General features: G+C 28.7%; 1 protein-coding gene across 1 annotated transcript in view; it reads left to right on the plus strand.

Annotated features, from left to right (window-relative positions):
• LOC111619153 (fat-like cadherin-related tumor suppressor homolog) overlaps positions 1-14,467 on the plus strand; it is a gene marked incomplete at its 5' end in the record, with an annotated part of 165,933 nt that extends 151,466 nt beyond the window's left edge. Inside the window, 4 exons of the mRNA XM_023360827.1 lie at positions 5,293-6,788; positions 6,868-7,039; positions 7,127-7,348; positions 12,090-14,467. Coding sequence (XP_023216595.1) covers positions 5,293-6,788; positions 6,868-7,039; positions 7,127-7,348; positions 12,090-12,823 — 2,624 coding nt within the window. The remainder of the gene's footprint in view (positions 1-5,292; positions 6,789-6,867; positions 7,040-7,126; positions 7,349-12,089) is intronic.
• Between the last annotated feature and the right edge of the window lie 3,404 nt (positions 14,468-17,871).

The raw sequence follows: 17,871 nt of genomic DNA on the forward strand, positions 1-17,871 counted from the left end.
ACTTTAAAAAAAAAAAAATTTTTTATTCCCAAAAGAGAATTATTTTTTTAGAAGAGTTTTTGATTTTTCTTTAATAAAAAAATATATATTTGTATAATAAATTAAGCATGTTTCATATCTAAATTTTTTTTTACTTTTATTATACGTGATGAAAAAATAATTATATTTAAATTATTAAATCACAATTTTAAAAAGAAGTAACCATTCTGCGTTATTTTTTTTAACTTGATAATAAAATAACGAATATTTTGTATAAAGAACAATCAAAATTTAATCTGTAAAAATTGCATGCAAATGAGTTTTTATTTTTAATTTATTGATTTTTCGTTTTTCTTTTTTCTTTTACCGTTTCATTTTAGACCCAGTTCATAGCATTGGGCCATGTGAGTATTTAAAAATCTGCAATTTAGCGTTATTTTTTTTAACTTGATAATAAAATAACGAATATTTTGTATAAAGAACAATCAAAATTTAATCTGTAAAAATTGCATGCAAATGAGTTTTTATTTTTAATTTATTGATTTTTCGTTTTTCTTTTTTCTTTTACCGTTTCATTTTAGACCCAGTTCATAGCATTGGGCCATGTGAGTATTTAAAAATCTGCAATTTAATTTTTTTTTTTTTTTTTTAATGTCTTAACTGTTTTTCTGTTATCTAAATTATATTAACTTTATATCTTTTCTCATGCACATTTTGGAAAACAGGTGGGATAGTAATTTTGCTAGTGCAATGAAAAAATCTTGCATGTTCCATCCTTCCCATATATACTCACTTCAGCAATTCTCCTATCAATCTCTCAGCATGGCCAAACAATCATAGATCTAATTTACTTACCTTTTCAATCACATTCTCTTTCACATCATATTTCTCTAGTACTTGTTCATTTCTCATACAGTCTCTCCTCATTANTTTAAAAATCTGCAATTTAATTTTTTTTTTTTTTTTTTAATGTCTTAACTGTTTTTCTGTTATCTACATTATATTAACTTTATATCTTTTCTCATGCACATTTTGGAAAACAGGTGGGATAGTAATTTTGCTAGTGCAATGAAAAAATCTTGCATGTTGTCTATGTGAAACTATCTTTCTGTGCACTGCAAAATGTTGCTCTCTCTCTCTCTCTCTCTGTTCCTCTTTCCCTCATCTTTCCCCTCTCTCTCTCTCTCTATCTCTATCTACAGTTTCATTTGTGGTATGTTGTTGTTACTTTGTTCATTATTGCATGCTTTTTTTTTGTTGTGGAACATGTTTATGTTTAGCTGTGGCTTATGTGAAATGAAGTTTTTTTGGTTTCAATGTTTTCCTTTTTCTTTAAGAGTTGCTGTTTTTGCACAAAAAATGCATGAAATTCAGCTTCAATTTCTATATATATATGTGTATATATTATTTGTTAAGTTTAAATTATTAAATCAATTTTAACAATAATATTGTTGTTATTAATTATAATAATAATAATTTTTAGTATCTAGTGATATATTAGTGATGAACAAGAAACAATATAGGAATGTTAAACTGATTAAAGGAACCAAAATTTTATTAGATTAATCGTTTTTCTTGACTCTTTTGTTCTGTCATTGGGTCACTAGAACATTCAAATCAGAAAAATAAAATAAGGACATCAATAAAGTTCTGTCGAATGCTTAAGAGTAAATTCAAACAAGAAAAAATCTGTAAAAACAAGTAGCTTGTTTTTTAAGTGCTTTTATTTAACTTGCTTTATATAATCTTTAACTCAAATGTCATCCATTTCTAATTAAGATAGAAGGCTGAAATTTTGAGGGCACCTAATTCTGATGAAAATGAATTTTAATGCTGTTTTAGGGTATGTGGCTGTGGGGTGAGGCCACTCTCACTCAGAAATTCAATAAACATAACTAAATGTAGAATTTAGTCATGGTGTGTGGGTGTAAATGCAATGAAATGATGTATATGGTGGAGATTTGTTCCCTCACTCCCAATATCACCCACCCGCAATCTTGAAAAACATGACCAAATAAAAGTATTTTTTTATTTTTAATTTTTTAAAAATATATTAAAATTATTTCTTCTTCTTTTTAGAGTTGATTTCACATTCAAATTTCNGTCTCTTTTTTTGAAGAAAAACAAGCGTCTGGGTTGTTTTAAAAGCGACTTCTGTGGCTGCTTTGAAATGGGTAATAATGGTTCCATTTCGATCGCTTCCTCTTTTTCCACATTTTTATTCGAATAAATATCTGAGCTGCTGAGATATTCAGGAATGGGAGTTTCTTCTAACTCCACTTTCTCAAATTTTTGTTTTGCCTCGTAATCTTCACATAATGTCGGTTCTGTGATATTCGTTGAGAAAATTTTTTTAGTATGAGATTCCATATCAAATTTATTGGCGTAACGAAAAGAGTTATCGTTATTGAGACTTGAAACCATCAATTTGTTCATCGAAATAGGTCTATCTGAGATAGCCGAAGTTTCAAATTCTAACCTCTTCAATGTTTCTTGTATTTCTGCCGATGTAACTTTGCACATCCACATTTCTAATTGCAGTTTACAATATTTAATAAATTCTATTATGATGTATACCAAGATCCATATTGTTAACAGTACCGTCACAATTACAATGTAAAATAATATATAATTGTGGATGTTATCCGTTTGTAGTAGGGGATGTTGTTGACGTTTAATGGATTGTCGCTCGCTATTATAATTTATTGTGTTGTTAGTACCGTTTACAGTACGAAAATTTACATCGGCATGCTTTTGATTTCTTGCTTTCTTTCTATTTATTCTGACAGACTTGTGCTCCGAGTAAACTTTCTGTCGACGGTTTATGTAGTTCTTTAGTAAATCATCAATTGATGGAGTGACTTTAATAAAAGGAACTTCTTTTTCAATTTTTAAAATTTTCTCTTGCTTTTTTATATTGCTTGGCAATTTGAGTTCTTTCGTAATTGTATTAAATTTGTTGTCATTTGGAGCATACAATTGGAGAAGAAAGTCCTTTTTGAAGAAAAATTTGGACAAGACCTTGTTTTTTCTGTTTTGTTCGGTCGTTATACTTTGTTCGGATTAGAAAANCGTAATTGTATTAAATTTGTTGTCATTTGGAGCATACAATTGGAGAAGAAAGTCCTTTTTGAAGAAAAATTTGGACAAGACCTTGTTTTTTCTGTTTTGTTCGGTCGTTATACTTTGTTCGGATTAGAAAACCTGATTCTGTTTATTGGAACCTTTGTTTTCTTTCTGTAGTTCTGATCGAACCGGCATTTTTCCATGTTCCGGTTCGTTTGCTGGGTATAATTTGACATGTCCGGTAAGAAATAGCTTCCTTGCATCTATTCCAAGAACTATGTAAATTAGCATAAAAATAATGAAATTCTTCATTTCTTCGCAATAAATCGCACACTTTCGCATTGAAATTGTTTCAACAAATCAACTCTCAACAATCACCAAAATTGTATTGTTGGCATGTGAAATATTTTAAATTGTAAAAAAGTATAAAGTTCTTTATATATTAATGATATTATATTTAAGAAAACTGGACAAATTGATACGTAGACTATTCAGTCACTNGTTATAAATGATACTATTTTTAAGTTGACATCACATCAATCAGTTTGTTTTGATTTTCAAATCACATCAATCAGTATCATTCACATAATGTTGTGGCACATCATGAGAATGAAACTGATTACAAATTATTGTACATTTTTATTACATTTGTAAAATTTTAGTAAAGAATGGATGGATTTCTAATCGATAACTTTAAAAATGATTTATCAGAAAGGTAAATCATTTAAAAAATTTTTTAGTTTTGCCAAACTTGTGATGCCCTCTTAGTACTAGTAGTGCAAAAAGACTTTAAAAAAAACTATAGTATAAGATGGGAAACAATATTAATTAATTAATTTTGAAAAGTTGATTGTAATATAAAACTAGTTATATTTTGTTAAGTGAAAAAAAAATTATTCCTTGCAATAAAAAAAACAAAATATGAGACATTCAGAGTTCAAGCAGAAAAATATTTTATAAATTTAATTATAATGTAGTAAGATTAAAGTAATACTAGTAATACAGGGTGTTCTCTTTGAAGTCCCTAGTTTTAAACTGTCCTGTAAAATAATCCATTTGTTGAGATGTGAATAAAATGGTACAAAAGACATGAGATCCTCTCATTCAAGAATTGCAGATTTTATTAACAGTGTGACTTCTAACATGCTGGCTCAGATGTGGGTCAAAATAAAGTTCAAACCAGAAAATGTACTTGTCACATCAAGAGCATATGTGGAAATGTACTGATTTAATGTAGTAAATAACCTTTTCAGATTAACTTTCTATTACCATTGTCTACAGCACTGTATTTCAACCAGCGTGCTGCAAAAATTTTTGAAGATTGTTAAATAAATTTTCAAAAGAAACCAAAGAACAATAAGTGTACATGTCAAAATTAAAACTTTTTAAATTGATCATACGAGGTTTTTATTGTTATAATAAATAAACGTATAGGCTACATAATGTAGTAAAGATTATATATCCATAAGCAAAATTACATAAGCATAACACTGAGTTATTTCATTTAAAATAAAATTTTCTTTAAATCAAAAATGTATCTGTAATTGTCTATATTTAGTTCAAATTATTTTAACTTAGAAATACAGAATATTGGGCAGGTTTTTAAAGGCAGTTATGATGCCACTTATAAATGCAAATCAAGACTTAATGTTAATTGCTTCTCTTATGTAAATGAAAATTATTAATTTAAATAACTATTCACATTTCTTCATTCTGTAACATTTTTATAGTTTTACAGGCAAAGTTGTGGGACTGGAATAACTCTCATCTTACTACCAAGCTGCCATATTTACTTTAAACAGTGAAATGGAAAAGTGACCATAAAATACCTATTGTAACCTGCTGCTATTTTAAGGGACAACAATACTGTTTTATTTAATTTACAAAAAATATAGATAAAAAGAATTAGGTTAAGTGACAAGTAATATTGTGATAGAATGTTTACAGACACAATTTTAAATCGTGATTTTTTTCGTGGAAATTTAACTACAGGTTCAAGTATGCCGTGAGATAAAATAGGTTGAAAAACACTGGTCTACAGTACTATACTCGCGTTTCTTTTCCCAAAATTAATTCACAAAGCTAGGAATACTCAATAGAAGAATACTCTGTATTTTGCAATCTTTTAAAGTTGTTTACTTATGTCTCTTTCTAATATATGTTCTATATAACATATTTTAAAACAATAAAACATATATATTTTTAGAAATTTAAAAAATGGCTTAATAAAATTACTTTATTTTTCAGGTAATGTTGGAAATGCATTTTCAATTGATCCAACTTTTGGTGTTGTTTCAGTCACTCAAGAGCTTAATAAAAATGTTATGTCAGAATATTTTCTTGTCATTAGAGCAACAGATCATGGAACGCCAACATTGAATAGTACTGTCACAGTTCATATTATTGTAACAATATCAAATAATGCTCCACCAAAATTTTCACAAAGAGAATACTCTGTCGAATTATATGAGAATGAAAAAATAGGTACTTCAGTTTTATCTGTTATGGCTACGAGTCGTTCTTCAATACATTATGAAATTGTAGATGGAAATTTGGAAGACAGTTTTGTCATAAATCCAACATCTAGTATAATCCAAACCGATAAAATTCTTGATTATGAAAACATTAAGTTTTATAATTTGACTGTTTGTGCCACTAATATGGTTGGTGTAAATAGCACAGTTAATGTTTTAGTTCATATATTGGATAGAAATGATAATTCACCAGTATTTCAGCATTCAACTTATTATGGTTGGGTAAATGAAGCATCACCGTCTGGTGTGATCATTCTAAACAATATGAGTCGTCCATTGGTCGTGTTGGCAAGTGATAAAGATCTCGGACTTAATGCAGTTCTGTCTTATGAAATTGTTGAAAAGACTGCACAATCTTATTTTAAAATTGATCCAAGTACGGGTGCTTTAAATACAGTCAGATCTTTAGATTATGAACATATTCCTAAGTTTTACTTCACAGTTAATGTAAAAGATATGGGAAAACCGCAACTAAGTTCTGAGGTGCCTGCTGAAGTTTTCATAACAGTAATAGATATAAATGATTGTGCTCCAAAATTTGAACAATCTTTATATCCAGTGACATTATTTCTTCCTTCTCATCGTGGTGTATCTGTTGTAAAAGTGAAGGCAATCGATGAAGATACAAGTGACTCAAATATTTCGTACAGTATTGTTTCTGGAAATGTCGGAAATAAATTTGTTATAAATTCAAAATCAGGAGAAATATTTGTTAGCAATCCTAACAAATTACATGATAAATATAATTTAGTTATTTCAGCTAGTGATGGAGTTTTTGAAGCCGCAACAAAAGTTGCCGTGAAGGTACGACAGACTAGCAGCAGTGGCCTTAAATTTCAGCAGAATGTTTACGAGGCTAAAATTCCGGAAAATTCTACTGATATCATGACAATTGCTGTCATTACTGTTTTGGGTACTGCATTAAATGAACACTTATCGTTCCAAATATTAAATCCTGGAGAACATTTTACTATAGGTCTTACTTCTGGTGTTGTTAAAACTACCGGAAAACCTTTTGATAGGGAAACACAACGAGATTATACTTTGGTAGTCGAAGTAAAGAGCGATTCATCAGAAACTTTACAAGTCGGACATGTTTTGGTTGAAGTTTATATTTCGGATATTAATGATAATGCTCCAATTTTTGTAGGCTTGCCATATTATTCAGTGCTACCTATTGAAGCAACACCAGGCTATGTAATCCGTCAGGTATATTTTTACAGAATATAATATAAATTTGTTTAAAGTTTATCTTATATAGTATTAAATATTTAAATTGCTTTTACAGGTACAGGCAATAGATTTGGATGATGGCGTCAATGGATACGTCCACTACAGTCTGACCAAAGGAGATGCAACATTATTCTCTGTAAACAGACAAACGGGAGAAATTATCTTACTAAAATCGGTATCTAATCAGAAATTGGAGTATGAATTAACTGTTACAGCAACAGATGGAGGTAATTTATAGTTTGAATTATATATTTATAAATTATTGTTTTAAAAACTGATCAGAAATATAATTTTCACAAATACTATTTATATAGGTAGTCCTGCTCTTCATAGCACAATTGTTGTACCAATTAAAGTTATCAACCGAGATATGCCAACATTTCCTCAACAATTTTATAATGTATCTGTTTCTGAGAGTTTAGCTGCTCATGCACCAATATTAACTATACAGGCAGAAAGTCCTCAAGGAAGGCAGTTGATATATAGTATAGTGAAAGGCAATGACCATGAAGAATTTGGTGTAGATTTTACTACAGGTAGAAATAATAAATGTATCAATACAACTGAAAATTTTCATTTAATATTTCACAATTGATTAGTATTATTATGTTATATACTTTATAGATTATAATTTATCTCTAGAATTTCAAATTTAAGAATTTTAAAATCAGATTTTCAGTAGGATTATATATGCAAGTATTTTTATAACAGAGTAAAGGAAAAAATAAATTAACATTTATATTTTAAAAATATAATATATTTAGTAAACAGATTTTCTAACAGTAAACATTTATCAATAGATTAAAACAAATTATGAAAGATTCCTAATTTTCTTTAATCAGAAAATTATCTTATCATAGAACTTCCACATATTTCATACAATTGATAGCAATAAGTTTCTTCTTTTATTCTATTTTTTAATATTTATATTATGAAATGTTATTATATTGTTATCTAGTATTGGAATTTCCTTGTTTATCAGATTTTATCAAGAATTGTTCTTTGAAAGAAATACAATTCAAGCCACAGTGGTATAAAGGATTGTTCTTAATTAAATTTAACTAATTTAAAATTAAAATTCTAATTATTGTAGCATTCAATCTGGTAACAATTTCACTATTTTGTAATGAGCATGAGTAAATTAATAAGCTAAGTTTCACTTATATTCATGCTAGCATATTCAAGAAAAATTTATTTTCCAGTAAGACAATATATACAAAAGCCCCTCATTATATTGCACATTAGACAAAACAAATGAGTGAAATATCGGATGGCATGATACAATCAATGCGTCTATTCGTTATAGGCTATATATCAAACGACTGCCATATTAAATCAGGTTAGTTCTCTGAAATTATTTTAAATTAATTTCTAAATAATCATTAATGGATAACACACTTTTATACTTGAAGACAAAAAAGACACGTTATATTCAGATGAGTGATATAATGAGGGGCTACTGCATATATGTGTGTGTATTTTCTAGTTTGTGACATTGACTTTAGAAGATTGCTTGAACTATCTGAAAATTTTTCGTAGTGACTCTCACTTTTTAAATTTTTGACTTTTTGAAACTGTTTATTACAGTTATAAATAGGCATATATCACAAGAATATAAAACTTATATAGATGTTTTAACAATCTATTCTTGAAATCTTAATATTGTTTTTCACCAATACAAACATTAATTTATTTAACAAGTTTCTAAAGAATGTGGAAAGTTACTTAAATCTATCTGGGACAAAATAGACATTTTTTACAGAAATCAAACTTGCTCTTATATATAAATAAATTATATTTTGAAATACAAAAACATTATTTCTCAACATCTTACAGCTGATTCTTGGAACATTTTTAAAGCCTTTAACTTTGACAACAAACATGAATAAACAAAACAAATTTTTCAAATAAATTATAATTTTTTTTGTTATTTATTCTTTTCTGTTCTGTTTTTTCCAATTTGAAAAAGTTTAAAGTTTTCAAAAACTATAAATACTAATCATTAATTTAAATCAGTTTTTAACTTAACGATGCACACATTCATTTATTTTCAAAGAATTTGTTTTTAAAAAAGAATGAAAATACATAAAAAGTAACATTGACATTTATCAATACATTGTTGAAGACTTAAAGACTGTTAAGTGCTCATTTATTTAGTATTTAAATTAAACAAAATTATATTTTGTACTTGTTATTTTTCTTGTGGATGCTTTAAATGGAGGGATAGAATCAGGTAGCATTTACATACATTCCTACATATCATCATGCTTGTGATCCAAACAGGGTGAGCAGCAGACAAAAGAAGACTGTAATCCTACAAATTATTTATTTATTCAGCAACTCTCTCCACATATTCCTGTCCAGATACACTCATTCTTCTTCTAGCACACTTTCTCACTTTCTTTTTCTGACTTAACACCACACATTTTTTCAAATACTCATCCACTTGTTCTAATCGAAACTTTCTCAGTCCTCCCTTGCCATCCATCCTTCCCATATATACTCACTTCAGCAATTCTCCTATCAATCTCTCAGCATGGCCAAACAATCATAGATGTAATTTACTTACCTTTTCAATCACATTCTCTTTCACATCATATTTTTCTAGTACTTGTTCATTTCTCATACAGTCTCTCCTCATTATACCACATAGTCCTCTCAAATATCTCATCTTATATGCAGTAATGTGACTTCTGTAACTCTTCAGCCATACCCAAGATTTACTGCCAAACACAGGCACCACAACACTGCGATACACAGTCATTCATGTCTCTTTAGACATCCTTTTACCTGTTTAACTAACAAAGGTAAATCAACAATTGATTTTGCTATACATTTAGAAAAAGTATTAGATTACTGTGTACAGTTCAAGGTCATCAATGATGTATTGGACCACTTTCCTACACTATTGGTTATACAAGCCAGCTAAAGCAATGAGCTGAAAACATATTTATGTGTATGTTTTTAGCTTCAGGTGGTTTTATATATTACAGAGTATTAATGCTTATGTGCATTAATACTCTGTAATATATAAAACCACCTGAAGAATTGAAAGGAATTGAAATGCATGTTGCTATTAATAATGTAAAAGAAATTTCTGTCTCAAGCCTCAGGTTATGACTGGAGTTAGAACGAACCTTTGTAAGTTCATTCTAATTCCATTCATAACTCAGGCTTGAGACAGGAATTAGAATGAACTCAAGTCATAACTTTAAGCTTGAGACTTTAGAATGTTTTCTTTTGATCACTTTGAACTGTTAACTATTTTACATCATGCAATCTGAAAATTCTTACTTCTTATTCAAAACAGGTGCAACAATTATCATTATTATTTTATTGGCTATTTATCTAGTCAAAAAAACAAATATATCTTTATTGTTCTACATGCATTACTTGGTATTATCTTGTCCTTTATCTATGAAACAGGTTTCATGTTTTAATTTAATCAATCATTTAAAAGGAACATCACAATATGATACGATAATAAAATAAATCATAAAATCACTTCTACAATCAAATCTTTTGAGTCTAAACTTCTAATTTAAAATATACATTATTTTCTGTCCAAATCTTTTTTGTTTGTATTGTTGTTCAGATATTCGAGTAATTGTTTCATACAGTAATATAAATTAGTTTAAATCTATTTTATTCTTTAATAAGTATGCTTATTTTAGAATATATATTCTATGCTTCATCTGAGAGAGAGTGAGCCAATTTCTTAATGTTTAAATATGAAATAAATAGCAAAATTTGTAGTAATCAATAGTTTACATTAAGGGAAAAGATATGTGAATAATCAACAATGAAAATCAGATTTTTTGGGATGACAATTTTATATTTTGTGAAGGTATTAAAATTCTTGAATTTAACAATATGAATATTTTAAGAGATATTCTATTTTATTATAATAATATTATATTTTTTGTGAAAAAAATTTTTATACATACCATNTTCACTTTTTTTGGTTCAGGGGATCTCAAAACGTGGATATATACAAAAAACTCGGTGGGTTAAATTTCACACAATACTTTCTCTTGTGATGTCACGAGAATGATTAAAGAGAACACGTCCATATGCAAATGATAGTGTTCTCTTGATCATTGGATAATTTACCTTTTTACGTCATCTTTATAGTGAATAACTAGATAAAATGAAAACAAAGTAAAGATATCTATTTCATTTTTGTGGTTTAACGTCACGCCATCTGTTTTCTGATATGTTAACTATTATCGTTTTAAAAATATGTTTAGGTAAATAATCGAAAACGATAAGAAACATTACGAACATTTGTCGTGGAGAAGAATATTTGAAAACGAATCAATAAAAATTAAAAAATGCCGAATTCGTGCGAAAAAGTCACAATTCAATACAGTCGACCCCCTGTAACACAGTAGATACATTCCGAGTTTTATGAATCCAGCTTTTACGAGTCCAACCAATCACAGCCCAGTACGTATGCAGTTTACGGACTACGGCTGTTTGAAAGGTTTATTCCATAAAATTAATCGATTCTAGACAAATTCGACTTAACATTTCCAAAATACGTATAATTTTTTGGGAATAATCCATATAAACTATGCTATAAACAAAAAATTGTAGATTACTTACCGAGTGTGCACCGTTCGACTACGCCGTTGCTTAAGCTTGTTTTCGTCGTGGAGATTGTCATCGAATGGCGCTCGCGTGCTTCCTGATAAATTATTTTTTTTGCGAAAAATTCACTGAACTTCAGAGACATCATTAATATAAAATGGACGTTAAATCATATGGTATTTTATGGACGTTAAATGATAAATGGTTTTTAGTAAGTCCGCTGCTCGTTTAAACTCAACGCTTTGTGCAATACCTGCTATTGGTCTAGGTTCGACCAATCCTGTCGCGACACGAGTCGACGATGACGTTTTACCGAATTATAGGAGTTTTTTAGCATGTTTGTGCGAATACTGTCGCAATTCAGGGGCGTGCCGTGACATTTGATGATAGGGAAGCTGTGTTTCTGTAAGAAGCCGACATCCAGGGGCAATCAGTCAATTGCGCGTCAGTGACGTTCTAGGGTCCATTCGTATCGTTTATTCGATAAGCCAGTAAAAACCGTAGACTTCTGTAAATGCATTTTTAATATCACAATTATATTCCGAATCGCTAGCCACGATATAAGGGCTACAATTAAAAATAAAATAATAAAAACTTACTCGGTGAAATAAAATATGTGGTGGATGTNAGATATCAAAGAATTAAGAATAATAATAAAATTAAATATATTCTCTTTAATTGTAGGTGTATTGTTCGTTGTTGAAGAATTGGATTATGAAAAAGTTCAAAACTACCAGCTCACATTACAAGCCACAGATTCAGTAACTGGTGCATTTGCTGACGTAATTATTAATATAAATGTCGAAGATGCTAACGATAATCCACCTATGTTTTCTCAATTATCTTACGAAGCAAGTGTTTCAGAAGCAGCATCGTTTGGGACTAAAATTTTAAAAGTAGAAGCAACTGACAGAGATAAGGGAAATAATCAAAAAATTCAGTATCAGTTATTAGGAAATGCTTCAGCGTACTTTCATATTGAACCATCAGATGGAATTATATTTATTAAACAGTCTTTAGATCATGAGATACAGTCTCAACATCATTTTGTTATCGTTGCTGTTGATGGAGGATCACCCTCACTTAGTTCTACAGCAAATGTTTGGGTAAATGTTTTAGACATGAATGATAATCCTCCTCAGTTTAGTTATCCAACTTACAGTTGTATAATCAATGAACGTGCTCAGAGAGGTCAATTCGTTACAATTGTTAATGCTATGGATCCAGATATATCTGACAGATGGAAGTTAATGTATTCAATTGTAGGTGGAAATGAACTTCAAGCATTTACTATTAACAACAAATCAGGTAAATTAAATATTTTGAAAGTAATAGAAATAAATAAGCGTAATAAAGATAAATATATAATACTAATTGAAACAAAGTCTCAATCAGTACTAAGTGCAGGGTATAATTGATGATCAAACTGACCTATTATACTGATACAAAAGGTCAGTTTGGTCATCAGTTATACATTAGTTCCAGCTTTAAAGAATAATTTTTTATAAGTACAGGGTACTAAAAAGTTACTGTGCAGTGAGAAATTTGTCATGACATTGAAATTATATGTATAACATTGTATATGAGACTTGTAAGTTGTATGCCCTGCATTTCCACTTTGCAGTAGATGGTGTTACTGTACTGTGGGGGCTTGAGGGCTGTCAAAAATTGGATTATGGGAATTTAGGATAGGACCCTCTCACCAGGTGTGTGTTGTCAGACACACCTCTTGATTTAGACGAGGAAAAAAAAAAAGGTAGATAGGTAAAGCATGAGAGTAAGAGTCACTCCTAAGTCCAGGAATGAGCCTCTCAGAAGGATGAATGCAAAGTCAAGTAAACTAATTTAAGAATAAAAGGGAAAATTTATTATGGAAAAATGAAACAACATTTGAACTTAGTTTAAATTAATAGTAAGTACAAAATCTGTTTTAGGAAGTTAGCCTATTTCTATTTATAAAATGGGAGGTATCTGAACTTTGTGACTCACAATATACCAGGAAAAGAGTTGTCTTCTTTCTAGAAGTTGGCTTCCTTTCTGGACGCTTGTTTGATTTTCTTCTTTCTGCTTTCATTTCCTTTCATTTTCCCTCACTTTCTTTCCCTTTTTTTCTTTATATGCTTTTTGTCTTATTTCTACTTCACTAAGTCACTAAGTCTCTGATTTTCATCATTTTTTTTTATTTTATTACTTGTTTTGACCAATCATGAGTTTGTTCTGGAGAAAGTTGAAGTAATTTGTGATAAGCATGATTGGTCACCCTTTAGTCCTTCTTCTCTCTTGTCTATAAAATTATATGCATCCACATGACATGGATAGAGTAGTGTAGTGTGGTATTGTTTGTATTGAAATGAGAAATGCACGAGGTATAATTTTCAAAAAATGCAAATAAAACTTTATTTCGTATTTTGAACAAAAATTTAGCAGGTTCCAACTCCAAGACAAGTTCCTTGTAACTCCCGTTACTCATGATACAATTATATACAGAACCTCGTGGTATAAAACTGGCTCTGTCACAAACCTTATGTCCCAGAAATAACAAATGTAACCATTTTGAATTTTACAAGTGTAGGTCATGTCCTTAAGCTCATCTTAACCTACTTATGGCTAAAATAATATTATATATGTACAGATAGAGGAAGGAAGAAGAAGAGATCTAGGACAGGGGTACCCAATTGTCTTGAATGTTCCCTTTGCACATTAGTTGGATTCAACTTTCTTTGTCTCAGTTAATGCTCTCTCTCTCTGAACTTCTCTATGATTTTGGGATGTTCTCTCTGAAAACACCTCAAAGACACCTCTGACTTCTCTATGTGTTCCTAACTTGAGCACCACTTACTCACACTCTTTTTGTCTGCCAAAAATGACCAAGAGTTCCTTCTCAACACATCTGATATCCTCAGTGTCTACCCAAAAAGTGCTTAACTCGCCCCCATTTTCCCTTTAGGGCGTTTCCTCCTTCTATTGTTCTTACTGCCCCACTCTATTGGGAAAGGGTTCCATCCAAATTTCATGGAAAATGAAACAAAAAAAAAGCAAGAATAAAGGAAAATGAAACAAAAGAAAAGCAAGAATAAAGGAAAATGAAACAAAAGAAAAGCAAGAATAAAGGAAAGTGAAAGAATGAACAGAAAATATGATAAAATTCTATATGCTATACAAATGATATGGCAAACAGACACAGTGGCATCTGTCATCTAACACTATTGAAAAGGGAGGAAACGATGGTCATCCCCTTCATCTTTTCCTTTGCATGCTGTGAGATTTATAACTATTAATGGATAATTTTATTTTAATTCATTTCTTTGGATTATTTTTAATTGGTATCACTAAAAATTTAAAAAGGGAGGTCTTTAAAATCAGAAAAATAGGTGAAATTCCTTTACAACATTTGTTGATAAACAGAAACAATCCTGGTGTCATATTCACACACAGACATCAATATGTGGGTGCAAAGGGCATCCTATCTTGTAGTTAACAATTATTTGTTGCATAATCAGACGAAATAAGAAAAAGGATATANAAAAAATTGCTTGTTTTTACTGTTAAATATGTTATTATAAATAAACAGTAAAACATTTTAGTGGCGGATTAAACTTTCAAAAATATTATTCCGTCCAACATGTTCCTCAAATAAAATTTAATGTATACCCCCAAAATTAAGCTGTCTGCAACTCTAATTATATATTCTGAAAAAATTGCTTGTTTTTACTGTTAAATATGTTATTATAAATAAAAAGTAAAACATTTTAGTCGCGGATTAAACTTTCAAAAATATTATTCCGTCCAACATGTTCTTCTGGTAGAGTTTAAGACCAGCTTCTGAGATTGCATGAAAATAGTGTGATAAAAATAATATTACATTAATTAAATTAAATATACTGTTTTCAACATAATTTATTGCGTTAATGTGGTCATAAGTCGTGGTAAATTTACGTTAGGTTCCAAGTAATGCTGAAATTTCATTGATTAATCAAAAAACTTCAAACATTTCCAAAATGATAATTCAAATTAAAAATTAAAGGCTACATTTTGAGGAAAATTTTATATATATTACACCATAAAATCTTTAGAATTAGAAAATACACTAAGACATAAAATTATATTATATTTTAAAATGCTAAAGCAATAATTCCACGAATAAATTTAGTTAAGTTAAATTTATAAAGTTTCTTTACAAAATTATAGAGAAAAAATAACAATAAAAGTTTATAAAATATTTAATTTATAATAATAAAAGCTAATATAAAAGTGTTACTGAAGTGATTAAACAGTTAAATATATCAAACCAAAATTAAATATTAAATTACAGATAAATTTTAAACCGTTTAAAATAAATTTAGTATGAAGTAAATTTGTTTAAATAAGCGCTAAATTCTGAATAATTTTAATGGCATGATCTATTAAAATATTAAAAACTAATTTAATAATTAATATTTGGAAATTTGAATTTAGGTCACGTGGAGATTGTTGGTCTGTTATTGGATAAATACAAGGATGTATTATTAATAGATCAAAGGAACGTTTTTGGAATGACAGCCTTGATGAAAGCAGCTCTACAAGGAAAAACAAAATGTGTAAAGCTTTTGCTTTCTGCAGGTTAAATAATTTGATTTACTATTAGATTTTAAACTAATTATTTTCAAAGAAATTTTTTAACTTAATAATAGAAACACTTAAATATAATTTTTTATAAACACGATTAAAATAAAATTTAAATAATTTAATATTTGAAACTTTTATATATTTTAAAATTTCATTTTGATGAATATTGAATAATTAAGTAAATTAATAATATTTTATATATCCATTAATTATTGCAGGTTAAAAAAGGGAAAGTTAAAATTCACTGTCGTTTATCCTTTATTATACAGTATTTTAATTGATAAAAATAGTGTTAAATTTAATCGATAGATGGCGACAAAAGCTAACATTTATTATTTAGTGACTACCGCATTATTCTAACAAGTTTTGATGCTTAATTAATAGCTTCAAAAGAATTTTAACAAGAAAAATAAGTGTTGTTAAATAGTACAGTATTCAGTACATTTTAAATAATACGTAACTAGCAACAAATATAAAATTATATTAATGAAGTTTTTAATGAATGTTTATACTTTTAATATTAAGGGTTTTGGTAGCTTATATTTTATTGCGTTTTACAGTTTAAGCACCAAAGTTTACATTATAATTTAGAAAAGAGGTATAATGGACAACTTGTTACTTAACATAGAGTCTTAAGCTAAGATAGAAAATACAGTATATTAGAATTTACTAATAATAATTGTGATATTTATTATATGTATTTGTTTATTTAGAAAAAGCTTGTTACAAGTTGATCATACATTTATTATTTTGTCATAATTATCAGATAAAACAGATAGTTCGATCATTCAAGTATTGTTTTCGAATGAATTTCGTCAGCCAGGTATTTAATTCGTAATAAAAGGAATATTAAGAATTTGGCTAGTCCATCGTTTAGCCATTAAAAAGATTCGCGTTCGAATCCTTATCATCATATTTTATCATGGATGATGTCGGCTTGAGGCATGGTTTCTTATTCATCATCATCCGTGCTAGTCGATTCCATTATGCTTGCAATGTGACCACTATAATATGCTGGTATCTCGCATTAACACAATTCAAAATTAAATACAGTAGTATCAAATTGTAAAATAATTCTGTCACGTAAACCTTACTTAATATGATATTCTGCATAAGATCTATAGTCAAAATTTTATGCTTCTGTCAAAACGATTGTATACAATGGAATAGTTGTAATTCGAACTGTAGACAATGTGAAAAATTTCGAATTGTTAAAATTTGATTACGGTATTTATTTTGAATATTAAAATAGACTTCTTTGTCTTTTTTCCAGCATTTGGCAGTAGTCTATATTCCTTGGGAATATCGTATTTTGTTTTTATTTTTTTCTACTCCTTTAATCGCTTTAACTTGTTTAGCTAAAGATAAATTTATGCAGTTCTACGCTTAGGCATCGTAAAAACGTAGCTAAACAACTACACTATGTAAACTCACGTCTGTAAAATTTTGAAACACGTGACAACTTTGCTCACAGTTTCATCCCAGGAGTTTACAGAACCCGTGCATTTAGGGGAATTCCCGGAAAACATTCGTGCTATAAATCAGTTGACTACATGCTAGTTTCTATTTTCTACTTTCATTTTAAAGTATACACTGGCTCCGAATTATCTAAATTTATACTAAAAACATTCGAATTATATATATATTTTTATCAATTTAAATGCAAAAAAAAAAATAATAACAACGGATTCGAATTAATTAAATTCAAATTAATCAGATTCGACTGGATTAAAGCAATTAATAGAAACATTTTATTTAAACCATTATTTCCATAATTATTGATTTAGGCAAAAGGTAATATTTTTATCAATCACATCACAAATATGAATTCAGAAGATATGATTTAAATATTTAAATAAAT

The sequence above is a fragment of the Centruroides sculpturatus genome, unplaced genomic scaffold, assembly GCF_000671375.1.
Source record: "Centruroides sculpturatus isolate CEXI.00-Female unplaced genomic scaffold, Cexi_2.0 scaffold79, whole genome shotgun sequence".
NCBI classification, from domain to species: domain Eukaryota; kingdom Metazoa; phylum Arthropoda; class Arachnida; order Scorpiones; family Buthidae; genus Centruroides; species Centruroides sculpturatus.